Source organism: Perca fluviatilis, chromosome 11 (assembly GCF_010015445.1).
Source record: "Perca fluviatilis chromosome 11, GENO_Pfluv_1.0, whole genome shotgun sequence".
Classification (NCBI taxonomy): domain Eukaryota; kingdom Metazoa; phylum Chordata; class Actinopteri; order Perciformes; family Percidae; genus Perca; species Perca fluviatilis.
In genome coordinates, this window is record NC_053122.1 from 12,131,133 (window position 1) to 12,152,526 (window position 21,394).

Genomic DNA, 21,394 nt, shown 5'->3' on the forward strand with positions numbered 1-21,394 from the left:
ATCTCACGGTACCCTTCCTTCATGTAAGCCATGTGAGGTTCATTTTGTCTGACAACACTTTTCACATACTTTTCATCCTATGACAAGCTATAGGAATAATACACACACAATATTTACATTATCACGCAATAACCATGACCTGGCATTCTGTACCTCCACATGCTTTGGTCAGCGTCTTAAAACGCACTAGTATTAGAACAGTCTGTGTAATCTGACAGTTTTTGTAGCTTCAATATACGTATGCTCGTTAATTACAGCACTGTATTTGCTGTTAATGTAGTTAAACCCGCAAAAAAAATACTGCATACATCACCACAGTTTAGACATCTCAGAGCAAGGCAGAAGTGTGAATTTATATTATTTTAAGTATAAAAAAATAATAATACTGATAATGCTACAGTTGCTAAGTGTCTATTCATAGTTTTAAAAATAAAGCATTTTTGCAGTAGTAGTAGTACAAAATAAACAAGATAGTTTAAGATACAGGAAGGTAACACACTTTTCATATAGTTCATACTTTATGAGGAAAACGTAATAGGACAGGAAGTGATGTTGCCCCTCATTGCTCAAGAACGACAATATCAGCCACTCCGTGCACTTGTGTGAGCTGTTTACAGTCAAGAGACGCCACCAGCTTTCTGGGTCCGGGCTGGGTGGGGATGAAGTGCTCTGTCAGTGTCACTGTAGAGTGGCCGCCTACATCACTGAAAGGGAAAAAGGGGTGGTGGAATATTAGTATGGAGAAGAAATTGTTGGGGGAATGCGTGGGTGAAAGAGATAAGGAGTCAAAAGAGAAGGAGATATTTAATGTTCTTACCCAACAACCACTTCATGGCCCTTCTGCAGACCCAGGCCCTCCACTCTGAACACCACTCCCTTTAGCATGCGTGGCAGGGGATTGGTGAAGGTAATCTTGGCTGCCATCTCCTTACCAACAAAAGCATCTCCCAAAGGCTGCCAGAGGGTAATTCAAAATGAGTCAGGAGGTGTGAACAAAACATTTGCCTATAATTTTCCTTTGCTCCAGAGTGAATAATGTTCTATACTAAAAGCAATCCTAAAAGTCTACAGAAAATCAAAAACCTACCGTGATGTTGAGGTCAGGTGTGCGAAGCCTGAAGGAGGTCTGGTTGGCTAATACCTGCTGGGTCTCATTGACTCTTCCAGACAGGGTCAGCATCAGAGCTGCCTGATCCACCAGCTGGTTTTGATACTGTTGGTAGGGCAGCACCCACTCAATGGTCTTTTCTGTGTGGTGCAGAGGTACAGAAAAGGGTCTGGGCTCAGTATTCACCATTTTCACTATGCAAGTTTTACTGTCTTTTGTATTATTAGCTTATTAGCTTTGCATAAAGAGAGGAGGAGAAAACAGCAAGCCTGGCTCTCTCCAAAGGTAACAAAATCCCCCTACTGGCACTTTCAAAGCTCACTAATTAACATAACTTCTTTGTTAAATCCACAGTTGCTTATTAGCAAAGCTCCCCTGGCTGTTCCAGTGCATTCAATTGCATTAAAGCAAGACTACTGCATTCACTATTTTATTCATTACAAATGAAAAGTCAGGGGCAATAAAACATACCCTTGCTCAATTCAATATTGTCAGGGGTTTTGCTGCTGCAGCTGTTTTGGGTCTTGTATGATGTCTAGCTCATGGTGGCTACTGTTAGCAAACTTTAGATAGACACTGATATGTAACACCCAGTTGTGGCCACAGTGGTCGCTGTTTAACAAGATACATAAGCTTGTTTTAACCCTGAATTAACACTATAACTACGTTTACATGCAGCCAATAACCCGTTCAAAACCGAAATATTAGCAATAACCGTGTCGCGCACGGCCATGTAAACACCGGCAAAAACCCGAATATGCTCATATTCCGGTTTTTAAAAACCAGTTTTAAAAACCGGAATATGCTACCTGGGTTACCCCTTTTCTAACCCGAAATTTTGGTCATGTAAACGCGTATCGGCATATCCCCATCAAAAGGAACATTAATTTGTGTTCTGCGCATGTTCTATTCGCAAGGAATCTTGGTCTTTTGAGTAGAGGAACTTCTTGTATGCGCCAGAAAACATAGTTATAATAATAATTATATACTATAATAATAGAGTTATATATATTTCAATGCAGAAAACCTGCGCGCAGTATACCGGAAGTAAACAAGAAGTAGAGGTAAACATGGCGAGACGCAGCACAGCACCACACTTTTGGAGCGAGGAGGAAACCAATTTCTTTATTAGTGTGGTGAAAACCATGAATATAATGTCTTTTGTTGACGGCAGAAAGTACCGAGATAGTGAGATTTATAAGAAGGTGACCGAAAAGTTATTGCGTCTTAAGGTTGTCCGTAGGCTACGTCCAGACGCTAACCGTGCGTCGCCGTTTACGTCGGGATATTGCCAATTGATTACAAATTCCATGTAGGAGTAACTCTCTCTGCTCACGCATGTAAACGGGTTATTCCGAATATTTCAGAAATCCGAATAGTGACCTTAACCCGACCATAACCCGAAAATTGACAGCTTGTAAAAGTAATCATTGTTAAGCCACTTGGGGGTAACAGAAACAAGCAAACACCACACTGAGCTACTATCGCCTTTAGCGTTGCTATGACAAAGTTAGCAAACAGTTGCTTAATAGATACGGAATAGCATTAGCATTCATCACTCTCCTTTTAGCTCTGGTTTGGTCTCCACCCACTACTAGGGAATAATAACCTGTCTGTCTGCTGTTTGATTGTTGACTGATATTGTACAGTAGTTTTTCAAACCTTTTTTGCTACAAAATATCAGCCTGCTGCTGATGAGAGCAGTGAGAGTCAATCAAAACAGTAAAGTTGCAGGCCTTTAAACCAAAACAATGACTTGATTCTACGCTTCTGTAGAGCTGAGGGAACCTGCAAAGTTGAATGATAATTGTAAGTTTGTCGCCGGGAGTTAGTTTTATATTTTTTTGTTAGTTTTTTATTCTACTTATTTATGTATCTGTATTTTATGGATTGTTTTTAACAATCTACAGTTTATGTACTTATTAGCCACTGTTTAGAGCTTTTATTTATTTATATGGTATCTTTTGGTTTTTAAGTGTCATGCCTCTGGCGTGTCCTCAGCTTGTTTCAGCTCGGTTCCTGTATGTGTGTGTGTGTGTGTGTGTGTGTGTGTGTGTGTGTGTGTATGTGGGGCGGGGGGTTGAATGAAGCAATTTGTGCTACATTTACATATACTTTGTATGAAAAGTGCTACACAAATAAAGTCCGATTGATTTAAAAATATCGATGAGAGCAGCTTTAAAGCTTAGTGAAAAGCCTACCTTCATTGGGCAAAAGCTCCACGTGCATCTGCTCCTTCTTAATAGTTCCCTTCAGCACACCCGTGTAGTACATGACAGCCACCTGGCTGTGCAGAGTGGTCCTACGAGGCTGTGAGCTCAGGTTCTTCACCAGGATGCTCAGCTGGGCGTCAGCACCCATCCTGGGCCCCTCGCCCTCCATCTTCACCTCCACGCTCACATCCTCTGCCACGGCTGAGGAGTAGACATCTGGCTTGCTGCCGTAGCGACTGGCAGTCTCCACAGCGATGCGTTCCTCTTCCGAACCTGATACAGATGCAGGAGAATGTAAGTGCACTTCATCCTGTCTGATGTTTCAGGATTTATTGACAGATACAAGAGTTATGGCATGGGTCCTTCAAACTAAGCAAACAGAGACACGTATTTTAATATTGTGAAGAGCAGGCGAACAGTTGAGGGGTCAGATGAGGGGAAGCTACAGTGAAATGATCTATGCAGCAATAAAGTATTAAATCGTTACCTTTTAAGATTTCTCTGGGTAGTTTCTAAATAATTCTGTCTGATTCTAGATCATTAATCTGGGGTAGAAATGCAATAAGCAAAGTATGATATGCTTGCCAGTACCTTCTTGGTGTTTGTACAGGTGTGTGATGTCTGCCCGCTCGTCAGAGCCCACTGCTTTAGTGCTGATGCAGTGGCCGACAGCTTTCTTCTCACTTTGGATCTGGCGGAAAGTACCGTCCAGTTTCCTCTGCCAGTAGATCTTATCACTGTTGACCTGGTAGAAAAATACCAACAAGTACATGAGAAGTTTTCCTTTCATACTGATGATGAAGTTGAACCAAGGTGTGCATCAGTCTTATTTATTGTTAATCTTTGATTCGTACAAGTGGACAGGGTAGACATTTTGTCTTTGTTATTCCGCATTGAATAACACGAGTGCATTCTGTTCTTGATCTAGCGAGAGACAGGGATCCAAGAAAGTAGTCCCTATTCGAAAAGAATGCATGCTGCAAAATGATATCTATTAAATCTAAAGGTTTCACAATTCATGCCTGATTATAGTTATTCCAGCTCCAAAGACCACCCTCTATGCCTGCAATTTAGTTTGACCAGCTTGCTCTCACTTTGGTAATGCATCAAAATGAACCTCAAGAGAACTAAAGAGCAACGTGCACCTGCCAATTTCGGACACTTACCTCAGCGAAGACAAATGGCGTGTCGTGTTTGAGGTAGACCTGGCCAGAGCGGATGGCGTTGACAGAGGCCGGGCCACAGCGGAAGGTGCCCTGGCTCGTTTCCTGGGGAGTAGAGTCAACAGCCTGCCAGCCTCCATGACCAGGGGGCAGGTCTGGTCTCGCCATCCAGCAGTCATTCCACACGTGGAAGTTCCTACATGGGATTATGTTATATTAAGGGCCTATTTAAAGTAATATTAGACATTTTGGGGAATGCGCTTTTTTTTGTTGTTGCCAAGAGTTAGATAGCTTAGCTTAGCATTAAGGCAGATGGAAATATGGGGGAAACAGCTATCTTGGCTCTGTCCACGTTTTTACACTTTTGGACAAAGCCAGGCTAGCTAAACTAAGGTAAGCTAACTGTCTCCAGGCTTAGCTTCATATCTAACAGACAAATACCACAGAGTCGATAGATACCAAATTAGCCTCTGCAGTCTGAGAGGAGTTGCAAATAATTAAACAGGCATGATGTCTGTGAGGTGTCAAGTTAGAGGGGACTGCTTTCGGAGCAGATCTAAATATATGGCGCATTCCTAAGGTATGGATTTAGCAGCAGGCAATTGTCCTTGCATGGTGTCCTGGCTATGTAAAGTTACACATCTTACCACACAGAATCACTATTGAGGTAGTCGATCAGCTTCATGTTCTCATCGAAATACACATCTGTGGTGAGGGATACATCAGTATCATGAGCTGACTGGAAGTTGGTCACACTGCGGGCGGGTATGCCAAGACACCGCAGCACTGGCAACAAAGACAGACAGAGAGATTCATTAAAACTCAATTTACGAGGTCATTTGATAAATGAATTATGTTCCCAGATGCTAAGACTTGAGCATAATGACTTCAGACATTTCTACTACAGTATGATGGCATTTGCATGGTTGCATGGAACTTTATCATCCCGGCTGACTGAAAGCAACACATGTGGCTCTATCGGTAACTAAAGTAGGAGGTATGACAGGAATGCCAATGCCAGGTATTTAGGGTGTATATGAGCTTCGGCTTGTTATCAGGTGCTAAGGTCAGCTAGCTACCCCCCAGCATGCACACACAATGAATGAAGTATTCTGATACAGAGCAGTAAAGGCTAATGAAAAGGGCCTGATAGACAGGAAGCCCTGACCATGATCTTTTGACGGTTAATCCAATTCACATGAACACTGGGAACTTTGTGGCATTCACGCGCGCACGCACACACACACACACACACACACACACACACACACACACACACACACACACACACACACACACACACACACACACACACACACACACACACACACACACACACACATATTCAGAGCAGTCTCTTCACACGCCTCTACCATAAAGTATAGCTTTCCATCCTCTGAGCTCCAACCTGCCTCCACATAAACACACATATTCCTCTCACACACGCCATCACATGCTCGCTCTGTTTTAGTGTTGCTCACCTGTTGTAGTGATCCCAGAGAACACCCAACACTGTCCATATGACACAGGCGTTCCGTTGGAGGAGAGGTACTTCCTCAGGATCTCCACGCTGCTGCTCCACGCTGACGGAGAGACTCCATCAGAGTAATCCCCAGACCAGTTCCCCACCAGAACCCCAAAGTCATCCTGAGCGTTTATCTGAAGAGAGGATGGTGACACAGTCAATTACAAATGACTGCTCTCATTCACTAATTCAAATGATAATTTTCCAAGCAGAACATGATTAGGGACATAGCTACTAATGGACACACTGGGGTCACTGCATTGTTCCTGGAAATATGTTTTTGTTTTTTAGTAACCTGAGGCTAGCTACAATTTATGTTTTAAACACATGGAGGGTATGTCATAAGCTTTTGGCAGAACGTATATAATTAATATATTTAAATTTGAATATGTGTATGTCCTATACAGTATATTTAACCGCCACAATATTATTCCTGGCAGTGTGGTGGAGATGGCTTTAAAACAGCATATGATGTTAATAAACAACATTCACAGAAATAAATTGAAAAGTTAACTGAATAAAATCAAACATAAGCATTGGGGGACTTGGACTCACGTCCAACCCAAGTATTTCTAATATCCGGAGATATTAGGATGTTAATATAAATCTAAACTTACCATGGCAGATATGACTCTAACCACATTGACAGGATCCCCTCGACCAGATGGCGGCATGTCACTCTTCTCCAGGATAAACAGACATGCTTCCAGGATTCCCTCATGAAACTACAGCCAGAAAAAAAAAAAATGCAGATCCTCAGCAAGGAAAAGTAGTTCATTCAAACGCCAGGGTTCTCACCCACACCGAGACCTGGCAGCACATCACCCCAACCATCATCCACCTTCACTGGCTCCCAATTAAGTCCTGCAAGTCCTGCATAAAATCCACCTTCTCACCTACAAATCCCTGCAAGCCCTGGCCCCACAGTACCTCTCCGACCTCCTCCATCCATATACCCCACCCCGAAACCGCTGGCCTGCTCTCCATTCCCCACACCAGACTCCGTAGCTTTGGAGACTGAGCCTTTAGTGTTGCAGCCACATCCCTCTGGAACACCCTCTGTACAGATATCCGAAATCCTCCATCCCTGGAAATTTTTTTTAAAAACTCCTGAAACACCTCCTGTTTACCATAGCCTACAACCTCCCTTAGCTTAGCCACAGTAATTCTGTAAAGTGTCCTTGGGTTTCATGAAAGGCGCTATATAAATAAAGTAATTATTAGGGCCAGAGCACAAAAGTGCTAGGCCCAACGGTGCCTAGCACAAAGTTAAGTTAATCTTTTTTTTTATTCAAAAACAAGTCTTGATATTACAACACTAATAAACAATTAAATATATAACGTGAAAGAACTAGATTGTCAGTGATAAGAATATGCAGCTTCTAGCAGCCTCTGTGCTTCAGTAATTTGCATTTGTGGACTGTGTTCTGGCACAGAACTGGAACATGGTGCTGTTCTTTCAGCACAATGGAGATAAAATTGACAATGGCATCTGGTGGAAGACTGATAAGGCTACTGAAACCTAACTGAAAGCCGCCTTGTGCAACTTTTCATTTGCAAAGCCAAAGAAAAAACTTGACATGAGAATGGACTGGTGCCAATACACATCTTACAGCAGGAGCGTGGTGTTTGCAAAAGATGTCTTCATTTTGAGACGCACAAGTATTGCCTGTGTAGCTAATAATGTATATCGTATTCCCCTGTGTCACAGAAAATCAATCCATGGTGGTTTTAGAGCTAAACCTTTGACTGTGGAGCATGCTGGATAAAGGTCAATTGATGTCCAAAAATGATTAAAAACTCATAAATGTTCAATGTTTCAATCCCACATTAAAATTTTTATTTATAACCATATACCAAATGTCTATTATTCTGCAGCTGAAAATAGTCCCCAACAAACAGACACTGTTTACCTCCTGTTTGAGAAACATTTAATAAAAACAACAGTGCTCAGCTGTTTTATAAAATGACTTAGTATTTTTTAAGAATCAAATGATATAGTCGTGACACTGTTTTAAAGATTTACATCCTTAATAGGGGACAAATGGGCCGACTGCCACAGACAGCGATATAGTGATCATTCAAAACCATAAGCGTTTCCAGTCCGTACCTGCCCAAAGTTCCACGTGCGGGCACCTATTTGTTTCTCTGTGCCATAATAAATCCTCCCGATGTCATTCAGAACGTACTCCTTCCTCTCCTCCTCGTCATCCAGGAACACCACGTCCTCTGAAAAGACATGACAACATTATATCACAGTAATCTGGCGTTATATAATACTGACAGTATAGCATTGAGGGAACAGTTTTACATTCTGTGTTGTAAACATTTAAGTTTTCATTACTTTTACATACAACTACAGTTGATCCTATTAAACTAGCCTTGACAGGAAATACAAGGAAACAAACACTTTCTTTGTAGAAATGTAGGATTTGTTTAAATGATATAGATTCTAATCAAGAATGTGGCATCCTCTCTGTTTGTGAACTTTACAAATCCATGCTTTAATCACCTCTTCAGTGACTAAACCCTTTAAGAATGTGAAAGAATCCCCAAAGCCAGGAAGTAGTTAGGAAACACAATGACTCCATGGAACTTGCAGTGGGGGCCCACGTTCATTTATGGGAGACTGGTCTGTTCTTCGTGACATCAGCCCTGCAGACTTGGGTGTGCACCCCTAACATCAACATCACAAATAGGTGTCTTTGTTTTTCCATAGCTTTTATCTCTTGCTGTTGCCAGTGGGTGGAGTGACAAAAAGAAAGCGAGAAAGCAGTGAAAATATCAGAGTATTCAAGACGTACGTGAGAAAAATCTACTGGGAGGAAGAAGTTTCACAAAGTCATGAGGGACGAATGAGAGAAAGAGGGGAAGATATGCTTGGGAGAGAAAGGGGGGAGGGAGTGAGGGAGAGTGGAGCGTAACAGAGTGTCTTGAGATTTTACAGGAGAAAGTCTGAGGCTGAAAGCATCTGGCAGCTGTGATAATTATGGTTTCACTTTTTCTTACTGAATATTTCTGCAATGTAGGGAAAACAGACACACGCGCGCGCACACACACACACACACACACACACACACACACACACACACACACACACACACACACACACACACAGGGATATGAAGGCGCAGGAGGCCAGAAAACAGAGCAGTGGAGCAATAAGAGTGAGGATCGGGTCAACAGATAAGAAGCGCAGCTGAGTGGGAGAGGCATATAAAAGCAGGAAATACACATGGTGGCAGTAAAAGCGAGGGAGAGGACAGGTTGTCACCAGCTGCAGGATTACTGTGAGCTCGCCCCATGGCGTTTTTATACAGTAATTGTAGGATTTTGAATTTTATGAGCGTGAGGGAGAGATTGGTCTCGGGAAGAAAAGATTGAAAGAGGGAAGAGTAGATTGGGCTTGCCGCCAAAAGCAGCCACGCCGTAATGAAAGACAGACGGCCTTTTTTATCAAATCCAGGTCCACAGTTTTTTTTTATTTTGCTGTGTTGCAAATACATTTCTTTTTGTCAAATATCCTGTGCGGATAAATTTGTAGTGCTCAGGAAACTGATCCCAGCAGAATAAACAATGGACCTCATTTCCTAAGGCTTTATTACGTGAAGAAGAGAATAATAAGTATGCTTAATAAAAAAAAATTAAAATGGAACTGCCTTTTTATTTTTTTTATTTTTTTTAACATAATGGCAAAACAAACCCGGCAAATTCGACCTACTTATAGTAGAACTATAAACTCTGTGCAATGGATGAATTTAGACATGTATCTGAAGTCTGACTATTAGTTCTATCTAAGCCAAAGTCTACATTTGTGAAACAAGCCCCAGTGCTAAAAGGAAAGTGAATATGACATTCGACAGGTTGCCAGAAACACTTCCCCCAAATGCTAATGTTGCTCTGCTGGGTGTGTAAATAGGCATCAGTTTGCTAATATGTTAGCCATATTAAAGCTGCAGTTAGTAACTTTTATAAAAATAAGTTTTTGTCATATTTGCGGAAAATGTCACTATATCTTCAGTAGTAGTACATGAGACAGATGTTCTGTGAAAAGAATCATGTTCCTCTGCCTTCTCCTGTTGCTTAAGTGGTATAACTAAGTGTGTCTTGAATCTTAGCCAGCGGAGTTATATAACTCTCATAGTTACACACAGGGTCACGCTGTAGCTTTTTGATGGACAGGAACACGCTTGTGGATTAAGTTGGCCTTTCTCCCCCATGTGTTACATTATATCAGGTCTCCTCTCACATATTAAACATCTACTTTGTGCCAGTACTTGCTATCAGAATGCTGATTCTATTTGTAATACAGCAGCTATGTTCTGGGAACACTTTCCCCAGTAATTGGGCCGTATCAGACAGTTCTACTGCAAGAAAGACTGCAAGACATTTTACTTAGAAGTTAGCAAATAATAAGTCATTCCAGAAATGTTATGTAACACTGTCTGTCTTTTCTTCTTATATTTCTCTCCTCTTCTCACCTATGACTCATCTTCTTTCCTTCCTCTCTTCCACACTCCTACCCTCCGTCTTTGTAAACCCTCTGCCCCCATCCACACCCACTTCCAATCTTACCTTCACACCAAGGGTTGAAGAGCATGACAATGTTCTTGCTGGAGTTGTGAGTAGTTGCCGCCTCATCCTTTGAAGAGCTAGTTGTCACCGTGACCCCATACAAGCCAATCACAGCACTGGCTGGCGAGTTGACGGACAGCTTTATCTTGTTGACGTTCTTTTCTACAATCTTGGCCTCCCAGCGTTCATCATCCAGGTGATCCACCAGTGGGACGATGACATGGGTGCCTTTGGACACCATGGGCAGGGGACCTACAGCACACAGGTTATATTTGAGTCATGTTGTAGCAGAATGTTACATTAAAGAATAAATAAAGGAAACAATCCTAATGAACAAAAGCCTGATGTATTACAATGCATTCCATGCTAATGCTTTCAGGTGGTACTGTACAATATGGTCTGTGAATTTATGTGCAAATGTCTACCCATTGAAGGGAATACTTTTTTTATTTTCTTATGGATAATTGGATAAGAAGGTTGATACCACTCTCATATCTGTTTGTTAAATATGAAATTAAAGCCATGACACTGTTGCTTCACTGAGCACAAAGACTGTAAACCGTGGGGGGGGGGCTAAAAATAACTAGCTAACTGTTAATTTTTTTTTTAAAATAAATCGCCTTCTGGCACCTCTAAAGCTCACTAATTAATGAGTTGTATCTCATTTGTTTAGGCGGTATAAAAGTGGAATTGTAGTGACTTTTCTGGGCAGAACCAGACTAGGTGTTTCCCACTGCTTTTGTCTTTGTGCTAAACCGAATAAACATATTTCCCAAACTGCCAAGATTAAGGTTAACTGTATGCAAATGATTTGCTGTGAACCACTAGAGCTATTAAAATATCTAGCAAAACATTGTATATGGAAATATTATGAATAACAAATAAAGAAAACACGTCTGCAATACAGGAACACATTCATATATTTGAATAGCCTTTCGGGGGGGAACAACACAATTGGATGCTCCAAGGATGACCAAAATGAAAAACACCCAACAGTTTGTCTGCTACAATATGTTCTAAAGAAAGCGTATGTATATATGTGTGTTGATGCACACACATTTGTACATGTTGTGTTTGTGCATTCAACGTCTTTTTGAATATGCTTTATATGTGCAAGTGAAAATTCAAGTTGTGCAGTTTGACAAAGTGCGTTGCAGAAAAGGCAGTGGAAGGACTTCATTGCAACATCGGAGTAACCTTGAGTATTCACGTCCCGGTAACTGTTGGGCTGTTCCCACAGTGGAGAACACAAACAAAACAAACTGTTAACCACATATGTCACAGCCCTTCGTCCGGCTGTGCATAGCTTGTTTGAGTAAACAAGCTCTGGAGAAGCTCCCACACTGCCCATATGCACAAGCCAAGACTATTTGTGATTATTTGTTAGCTTGGATGTTCCCTTTTACTTGGCTTGATGTTTTTGCTCAAGGCTAACAAATTCTCCCTATCATTAGCATGATTAAGACATTTTGGATGCTTTCCTCTAAGCAATTTGCTTCGTGGCACCCTGCTGGGCTTAAGCTGCATTTGCTGAAGCGATAATAGAGTTCATCTAGAAACCATTGTTCTCCATCCTGGAATTCCTTTCTTACCTCTGTGGACATCAATGAAAAACAAATCTCTTTTCTGCTGGATCGGCCTCACCTTTATTTAAAATTAACTTGTGCTGCTGCACTGCTTTTAGTGCTGCACTTAGAACCTTTTCCCAGCGAAGGTAATGGGAGCCTGTCAAATGTGGATGGCTCAGATAGTTATGTATGTCGATTCTGTTTCTCCTCCGCTCTTCCAATGTAACTATGTGACAGCAAATCACCTCTCTATGATGATGTAATGGCCATATATTCCCAAGTGTGTGGTGGTTAGTTGTAGTATGAGGCCTGTAAAGCCTGTCCTGCAGCCTGGGAGCTGTAAACACTGTGTGGTGTTGGGTGGAATCCAAAACATGTGATATAGTTATGATTAAACTGCTGCTCGATATAAATGTGCATTTTGACCACATTTCCCATGCTTTGTTTAGATTAAGTCGTTCATTCCCCTGAAGTTTCACATAGGCTTGTAGAAAGTACTAATTAAAGGGGCATTCCACCATTTTTACACATTACGATCAGTTTATTCATCATAGATAGTACTCAACCTGTGAAAGCTGTGTTATATAATGCCTTCTGTGGCTCTAGAGCAGTGGTTCCCAATGCTTTTATTGTATGACGTACAACCACAACCCTGCCAGATGAACTCAAGTACCCCTTCATCAACACCACCTTTTATCTTAATATCTTGGATTGGGCCTTCAAACTTCTAACAGAGAGTCTGTCTTACGAACTTGGGGTTTTAGTTTAAAGAAGTAGACATTTACCAGGCTGGGAGGGTCAAACTAATGCTGTGTTCCAGTTCAATGATCATACTGATGATATTTCTTTATCATATAAATCATAGATTCTGTTGGAAGGTATGATGACACACGCACAGACACTGTCCATCCATTCCCTACCGGTTCTTAGGTCCAGATGCAGCTTGTCACTGTCAGCATTGAAGGGCCTGTTGAGCTCCAGCTCTATCTGGAAGGTCTGTCCTCTGCGGATGATCAGCTCGTCCCCATGATACAAGTCGGTGTGGTGCTCCTGTCTGTTCTGACCCATCTTGGAGCTCAGCAGGTCCACAGAACACACTGACAACTTTATTCCTGAGAGAGGAATGTTTAACATGAAATTTAAGTATGTGTCTGTGTCACCGCTGGTAGGGATATGTAGCGATCATCATGATATGTGCAACATGCAAAAAAATTTTTAAGTTTAACTAAAGCTAGTCGTTACAATGTAATACCAAAATTGACACCAAAAGTCAGTGAAATTACCTTCTATTTCCTTTGCTTCTCCATTCTCAGGCTTTGGCTTTGCGGGCTCCGGAGGTTTGACATATTCCACTTTATCTGTAACATCATTTGAGGTGCTGTTCTGGCGCTTACAGCAGCACGGACACATCTTCCTGAACCAACGACGGCAGCCTCCCTCCTCCTGTTTCTTCTCCTCCTCATTGTGAATGGTCAGCTCCACCCTGATGGGTGGGGCTGCTCCGGGGAAACGCCCCACCTCTGATGTGCCTCTTACTGCCAACCGCTCACCTGGCATTCTAGGAGACGTTTTAGAAAAATTACTTAATGTAGTATTAAGATGTTGGCCTAAACTGGTAAATATAATTTATTCCCCCATGACGTCTTGGGAGCGATTTTTGCCCCCCGATCACATTTTTTATGGCCATTCCATTTGTGAGATTTCTTAGGGCATTTTTGCCTATTGCCCCCCTTACTTTATCACACTGATTTCAGGAATATAATTGCAGATACAAATCATTATATTAAGTCATTACTTTGTTTGGTACACAGATAACATTACAGAGTCCTCCTCCTTTTCCTGAAGTTAAGTGTGTCAAGAAAAAAGAAGAAATTACTGATTAGGTGATTTGTTTTTCTTATCATCTCTTTAATCATCTTATTACCAATCAGATTTACTTTGGGTCCCACTTGGGGGTCTCGACCCCAAGGTTGTGAACCACTGCTTTAGCTGTTTCTATCAATGCAACTAGTTTGGGTTTCATTTGACCAGGTTTTGAAATATTTTTCTGGTCCCCAGTCCTTGCTGTAAACAGATTTTACTGGAACTACTCTCTACAAAATAAACAGTCATCATAAAGAAAACTGCTGACTGTGTTGTGGTTTATCCAGAGCCATGAGTACATTGTTTCCTGAAAAAGATGCTGCTGTTGAATTTCTAAATGATTGTTTTTAATGATGCGAGTGCCGCAAACAGCAGAAATGTCAGAGAGGGACAAATAAAACCAAACTTTTCTGCAACAACTAGTAGAAGTGAGAAGCCCGACAGTTCAACAATAGTGTGAGTACACTACTAGACAGACTGTAGAGGTCATTGGCAATGTGCTACATTTCTTCCACCATTACATATCTGCGCTCTCCTTGGCCGTCAGGCTCAAAGCATTCTGGGGTATTCAGCCTTTCGTTCTTGTCGGCTACACTCCCTGAGCAATCTAACATACCTCCTACAAGCAGCTGGATTCCATCTGCCTCACCCCAGCTGTTGCACAACATATAGTTTTTGTCTCTGTGTGTGCGCATACACTGCAGATGTGTCCAGTACTGTAAATCATTTGTGAATAACATTTATCACACTGTCACATTCCCGCCCTCATACAGTGCACTAATAATCACAGTGGAATTACATCATTCGTCACATTGATGATAAGCCGGCCCTTCCTGCCCATCCGCAGATTTTAAAATCGGGTTCACATACAGCAGGTTACACCAAATGTCAACATTAGGAGAGTGAAAGCAGAAAGTGTTTACTTGAATGAAGGAAGAGGGAGGGAGATCATCATCGCCTTCTTCCCCCGCTTTTTTCTCACCATCTGCAACTTCTCAATCCTAACAAAAAAGCCACACAGGGCTGTGGCGCTGCATGCAAAAATAAATCTTTATCAGCACCATTGGAGTTTTGTTAGCTCTTGTAAAACACCCAGAAACTGTAATGAGCTGCAGTAATGCACAGAGTCAGGAGAAATGCATTGTTTAAGTAAACACATGCTGTATGAGATGTTCGGTTTATAGGGTGATTATTCTCATTTATACAAATGTCCTTTGCTAAGCCCTGCCCCCCTTAGTTACTGTTGCTACTCACACTTCCCATGCTAGCACCTAGATCGAGTTTGTAATGAGAATAGGGACATTTGGAACGGTAAGCGACCCGGTATAAAAATGGTCAGCTCTTCAATACAAAAAATCTGATCGGGGATGAGCATACCCTAATTTTAAACTGTATAACTGGGCATTTGTATTGAGAAGTCTCAGCTACTGGGTAAATGAAGATAAATGTTGTCTTGGAAGGATATGGAACAAGAAATAATTGCACCAGTAAGATTAAAGGATTTCCTGCATGACATAATGGTAAAAGACTGAGGCTACCACTTACAAGTTTTGCCAGGGGTTACCCCAAATCTAGTCTATATCCTTGATGTTCCACTTCCGGGATTGCTCTGTTGCCGGCGGAAAATCCGCTGGATTTCACTCATTTAGGCTGGATATCCGCTGCCTTGGGCTTAGAGTTTAGATTCTCTGCCCGAGCCCGTGCCCGGGCCCCGTGCCCGAGCCCGAGCCCGAGCCCGAGCCCGAGCCCAGGCTCGGCCCAACCCGCAGGACTTTATGAGCCTAATTGTTTGGGGAGAAAGCTATGCCTCTCCAGCTTCTCACGTAGCTCTGGGTATATGTCCTGTTGTCCTGACTTGAGTGTGAGGTAAACTGTGCTAAATCGTTTCTCCCCCATCTGTAGCAGCTGTCTTCGATAATTGCGCATCCAGGCCAGATTGTTTCAGATATCTCACGAGTCCTTTAGCAGCAGACATGGTTTCTCCTATATCCGACGCGTTGTCGGCCAGCGCGTCGGCATGCACCGTGCCGACACAGGGACAGTATTAATTAGGTGATCGAGACAAGAAAGTCTCCTATATGGTTCTAGGGCTTTGATTATGTTGCTGCCTTGATCTGTTACCCACAGGTAAAAGGAATTGTAGTTGAAAATGTCAGTTATAACGGCCCACGTGTTAAAAAATTGTCGGGTTTAAATCGGGCTCGGGCTCATAATTACAGTTAAAGTGTCGGGCCGGGCCGGGCCGGGCTCGGACACAACGTGCACGGGCTCAGGTAGGGTAGGGCTTGATTTTTTGGGCCCGATCTAAGCTTTACTTGGGCGTCCTTTGTGTTGGCATTTTAAACTCCGGTCGATTTATGAGGACTATGGTTAACCTTTTCTCAGATCTGTGCAGGGTAAATCCAGACAGCTTTTTCTGTTGCGTGACTAACACAACTTTTAAACACGTTCCACCAAAACAAGTTCCTTCCGAGCCTATTTTGCAGCAGCACCGCAGCTTTTCTCTGGTGCTTAGCACCACCCAAGACGATTGTGATTGGTTTAAAGAAATGCCAATAAACCAGAGCATGTTTTCCTCCCATCCCCGAAATGCTATGGAGTAGCCAGACTCTCCTCCAGCGCGCTTTGGAGGAGGGTCTGGCAAAGCAAGGCTACCCTAAATCCCAATACAGAGCCGGTGAGAGCTGCTGACGTTAGCTAAACTCTTGAAATAGGAGCATCTTGGCTCTCACAGTGGACATTCTATTCAGTTCCAATCCTGTACAATGATTTTTCTGAAGTAAATTGTAACCCTAAAAAGTAATGTAGTTAGCATATATTATGCTACTTCACTTTGAAAGTAATGCAAGTAAAACTATTGTATAAGCACTGGGGAAGCTAATGCTTTCTGCTGACGTTGTGCATATCTCAATGTGTGTCATTATGTTGTCTTTGTTATGCTTCAACATTTTGTTTTGCAAAGTAAAGCTTAAAGTTGAGGCTGGACAGGTGATACTTGGGTGCCACCCGGTGCCATCTGAGGAATGTTACAGTCCCTAATTCATCGAGATAAGGAGCAGTGAGTCTTTGATCAAGTGCTTCTACTTTTCTATTGATTTGATGGCCAAATATTTGCATGGGACAGGCATATCAAACGCAAAGGCTAAGCACACTGGTTTTGGGAAAAAGGCAGTGATAGCGAAGTTATGTGGTGCAGTTCAAAGGGCAAACAGCTGAGGAAGAGGTGGTAGGGAGGAGCGCCTCAGAGGATATCCATGTGTAAGTATAGAATATGCATGCCTGCGTGTGATTTTGTGTGTATGTGTGCGTATGTATGTGCATGCGTGCATGTGATCTATGCTCACTTTTGATTTATGAACTCCTTGACTTCCTGAGTTCATCTGCTGGTCAGATGAGATTCTCCTTCCTTCAACTGTTTCCTAATCCTCTAAATATTTGGCAAAAACATTCATAGTCATTGTGACAGACACAATGGATCGAGTCAACTGTATGTATTTCAACATGATCTCCACCCAAATCTAAAGAAAGGAAAAGCATGACAGGATTCTTTTTTGGTTTGGTGAGCAATGAATTTAAGTTCATCATGTAAAATTGAGCTCCCATGCCTTTTGCTCACTCACAGACAATGGGTGACTTAATATTTGTGATGATAAAATGCAAGATACAATTATAATTGGCCAAATAATACTGCAAATATGAATTATTTTCAAATGTAACAACCGATCCAAAGCTATTGTAGCTGTTTTGTTAGTTCTTTGTGTCTTCCCAGGCTTTAATTAAGGACATTTATCTCACTACTGCACCTTAGGTGGCCTAAAATTGCCAATTAGAGCCACTCAACCCCCAAAACCATGAAAGCCATTCCTACTTTTTGGCAGCCTTGCTCTTCCCTCACACTTTAATGCACAAACACCTAAATGGATTAATAATACAGCCACCAGCCAAGCTTGAAAACAAGTGTCCCCCCCACCCCATGCCTTTCCCTACCACGTGTATCACGTTTTTCCATTATACTGTGCCCTCTCCCTCTGCACTTCTCTTCAGTCGGTTTTTGTTGGCATGCTGGCACCTCTGGTATGCCCCTGGCCTCTAAGATAAGCACTTCAACTTCAAGCCACTGTTTCCAAACAACACCAGCTTTAAATGGCCAGGCTTGTTTGTCTGGTGATATTGGTCCCATGATGTACAATTAATTATTGATTAAAGTGCTAATATTATGCTTTTTGCCTTTCCTTTATTGTGTTATATATCTTTTTTGTGCACGTTATAGGTTTACAAAGTGAAAAAGCCCAAAGTCCACCCAAAGGCATTTACCATCTTCAACAGAAAACACTGTTCACAAACTGGTCCAAACAGCTCTATTGTAGTCCAGCCTTTACTTCTGTGACGAACGTGCGTCACTTTGTAACATGTTATAATGCTCGCCTAGCTGCTAGCGTGGCACGCCCTCATACTCTGCTTCTGACTGGCTAGTAGTCCTTACCTAAGTACTGTCAGGGCACGCCCTCATACTCTGCTTCTGACCGGGTAGAAGTCCTTACCGAGCTACTGTGCATGTGCGACTCCCAACAAATGGAACTGAAGTGTGACGCCTCGGTAAACAGAGCCCTCAACACGCAGGGTGAAAAGAGGAGCTGCAGCAATGTGCAGTCCAACAAAAATATGGTGTTTTTTGAAAATTAAACCATGTAAACCTATTCTGATATAACCTCTAAATACAATTATGAACCTGAAAATGAGCATAATATGAGCCCTTTAAATAAACAAAAAATGTCACAGCACAGTAAAAGCCTGGAATGCCATCACATGCACTGCACATCCTTCAAATAAGAAAAGAGAACCAGCTGTAGCTGATTGGCCACAAACCAACAAGGCTGAGGGCATGAAAATACCTCAATGATCAAGGCTTCTTCTTTTTTAAAGGTGCAATATGTAACACTGACAGCTAGTGTTTAAAATAGTTACTGCAGTACAAATTAAAAATACTGGAGAGAGTCGTCACACCCGCCCCCTCCTCCCCAGACTCAAAGTTCAGGTTGGTTGCCAGGCTGAGACCGCAGCATCCACAACTAGTTGCTAGACGCTTGTCTCACATAGCCAGATATCACTCCACAGCACAGCGGAGTAGCTAACGTTAGATGCTGACTATATTGACAGTCATAAAAGCCTGTGCTCACGGGGAGCTCTCTACCCAACAGACACAGACACACTTTTTCGGCTTAGAATTACGGTAGGAACCGCTAAAACACCACAACCTCGGCGTCCTCTCCACCCACCGGACAGACACACTTCCTCGGCATAGAATTAAGGACGGAACCGTTAAAAATGACACGTTACCTTGACGTCCTCTCCACCCGACTGAACACACTTTATTGGCTTAGAATCACACAACAATCTCAGCCTCTCAGGTCAAATCTCAGGCATTTGACCTTGGGTGGTTAAGGTTAGGATAGCTGATTGGTCAGGGGATAGGACCTGAACAAATGGGATTACGTTACCTTGCGTAAGCATGGACGCCTGGCCAATAAATGCTATTGAAGGGCTATGGGCTATGGGCTATGGCCACGCCATAGAAGGGCGTGGCCATAGTGGGATTCATAGTATCGCGGCCGCTTGCCTGGTCCTCCGGTAACGTTAGCAGTTAGGCGGGTTAGCATGGCGGCGTTAGCAGACCAGTCGAGATCACTTTACTGGCTGTCTCAATTGTTTTTGCGAGTATCCAACTTATGTACTCTATATAATTCAACGTGAGTACACAAATGTTGAAATTACATAAAATGCCCGTCCCTTGTAGCCGTGATAAATTAGCCTGAAGCTAATGCTTAGCTACCTGTTCAGGAGGAAATTAGTCAACTTGGTGTCCTTTTGGGCTCTAAGCTGTCTCCATCTTTCAAATACATCTCCAGTATTTACCCGGGGTTTGTTACGTCTCTGGTCACGCAACTGTTAGAAACATGTCATTTTTTTTAGGTCGGGTAGAATCTATCTCCCTTGATCCCGTTCGTTTGTTTGCTGCTTTCATGGCTGTACTAACGTTACAGCTGTAGCACGCTGGCTTTACGTTTTTACAGGTATATCTGGCAACCCGGACTGGCTGTCAAACTGGGCCGTTGATAACAACACACAGATCAAAACATAAACAGAAATCTCAAAAGGAGAAAATACTGGCAATTAGCATTGTTGTCAGAAAAGATAGTATTTCAACTTAGCATATTTCCTTAATATCTGATGACGCACTGGGGTCATTTTTGGATTTATTACAGTAAATATATTACATATTGGACCTTTAAAGCAAGTATAACATCAAACCAATTTCTTGGAGATTGGGAGGATGGGAAGGTCTTCTTCTTATTGTCAACTGCTTGAAACCAATCAGGGGAACTGATTATTAGATTTTTGTTGCAACAAAAGTTCAGCAGGTTCAGGGCTAAACTTCACCCATGAACAGGGTGTTGAAGTTCAACAAAGGCAAGAAAAATACATTATAAATGGAGTAAGACCAGCTTTCATAATGCTATATATTTTTGATATGGAAGAAATGTGCTTAAATGTGTCTTTCTGTCTTTATGGAAGGTGAGCCTCCCTCTATTTGGAGGATCATCCTATAAACCTCTATTGTACAAGAGACGTTATCGTCTGACAGAAAAAAACCGTTAGGTCATGCGCGTTTACACTTCACTTAACATCTCTCTTATTATTAGAAACATACTTGGAGTAGGAGTGCCTGAAAATCTTACTTTATCTGTGTGGATTCGTCTCTGGATCAGCGCTGAATCCTCTGCTTCGTCCTGAGTAATTATCTCACAGCGTCAAACTTTTGCAAAGTTTTTTTTCCTTCACTCGCTCCGTTCTTGAATCAGAATACTTATATGCCCGTCCCGGAATGTCCTGACGGTACTTTAAGCTGACACGCACCCCTTTCCTCGCAGCTCAGCCGACCCCGCCCCACCCTGTATGGCCCGAAGTTTCTCACACCCACCAGTCGGTCCTGTTGCGTTGAGCGCGATTTGGGCGCGCTGCGTAGTGTGCACGTGTATGCACACACACACACACAACACACACACACACACACACACACACACACACACACACACACACAGGGGCGAAGGAGTCTGGAGCCAAACCTTGTTACGCAATCTCAGTCTTACTTTTCCAATACAGAAAGGGAGTGGCAGCTGTCAGTCAGAGGAGGTCAGAAAGATAAGTGTTTAATGTTTGAATTTGTATGGTGAGTCCTTATGCGATGCTGAAACCAGGGAAAAGGAAAAAAGAAGAGTTAGCAGTGTATCTGTAAAATTCAACCTATAGACTCGGGTAAATTGTAGCCTAGTATCATTGCGGTATTATAGAAAAGGTTGTAGGCTTACACACATAAGGCG

At 42.4% G+C, this 21,394-nt stretch overlaps 1 protein-coding gene across 1 annotated transcript; it reads right to left on the reverse strand.

Annotated features, from left to right (window-relative positions):
* Window positions 1-304: 304 nt before the first annotated feature.
* tgm1l1 (transglutaminase 1 like 1) lies at window positions 305-20,949 on the reverse strand. The gene is made up of 14 exons (XM_039815524.1): window positions 20,753-20,949; window positions 13,436-13,710; window positions 13,073-13,264; window positions 10,585-10,836; window positions 8,120-8,238; window positions 6,627-6,734; window positions 5,966-6,143; window positions 5,132-5,270; window positions 4,488-4,680; window positions 3,913-4,066; window positions 3,310-3,594; window positions 1,088-1,248; window positions 818-954; window positions 305-704 (listed from the first exon to the last, which is right to left on the reverse strand). The coding sequence occupies exons 2-14, from the start codon at window positions 13,707-13,709 to the stop codon at window positions 560-562; spliced, it is 2,337 nt and encodes a 778-aa protein (XP_039671458.1). The 5' UTR covers window position 13,710; window positions 20,753-20,949; the 3' UTR covers window positions 305-559.
* Between the last annotated feature and the right edge of the window lie 445 nt (window positions 20,950-21,394).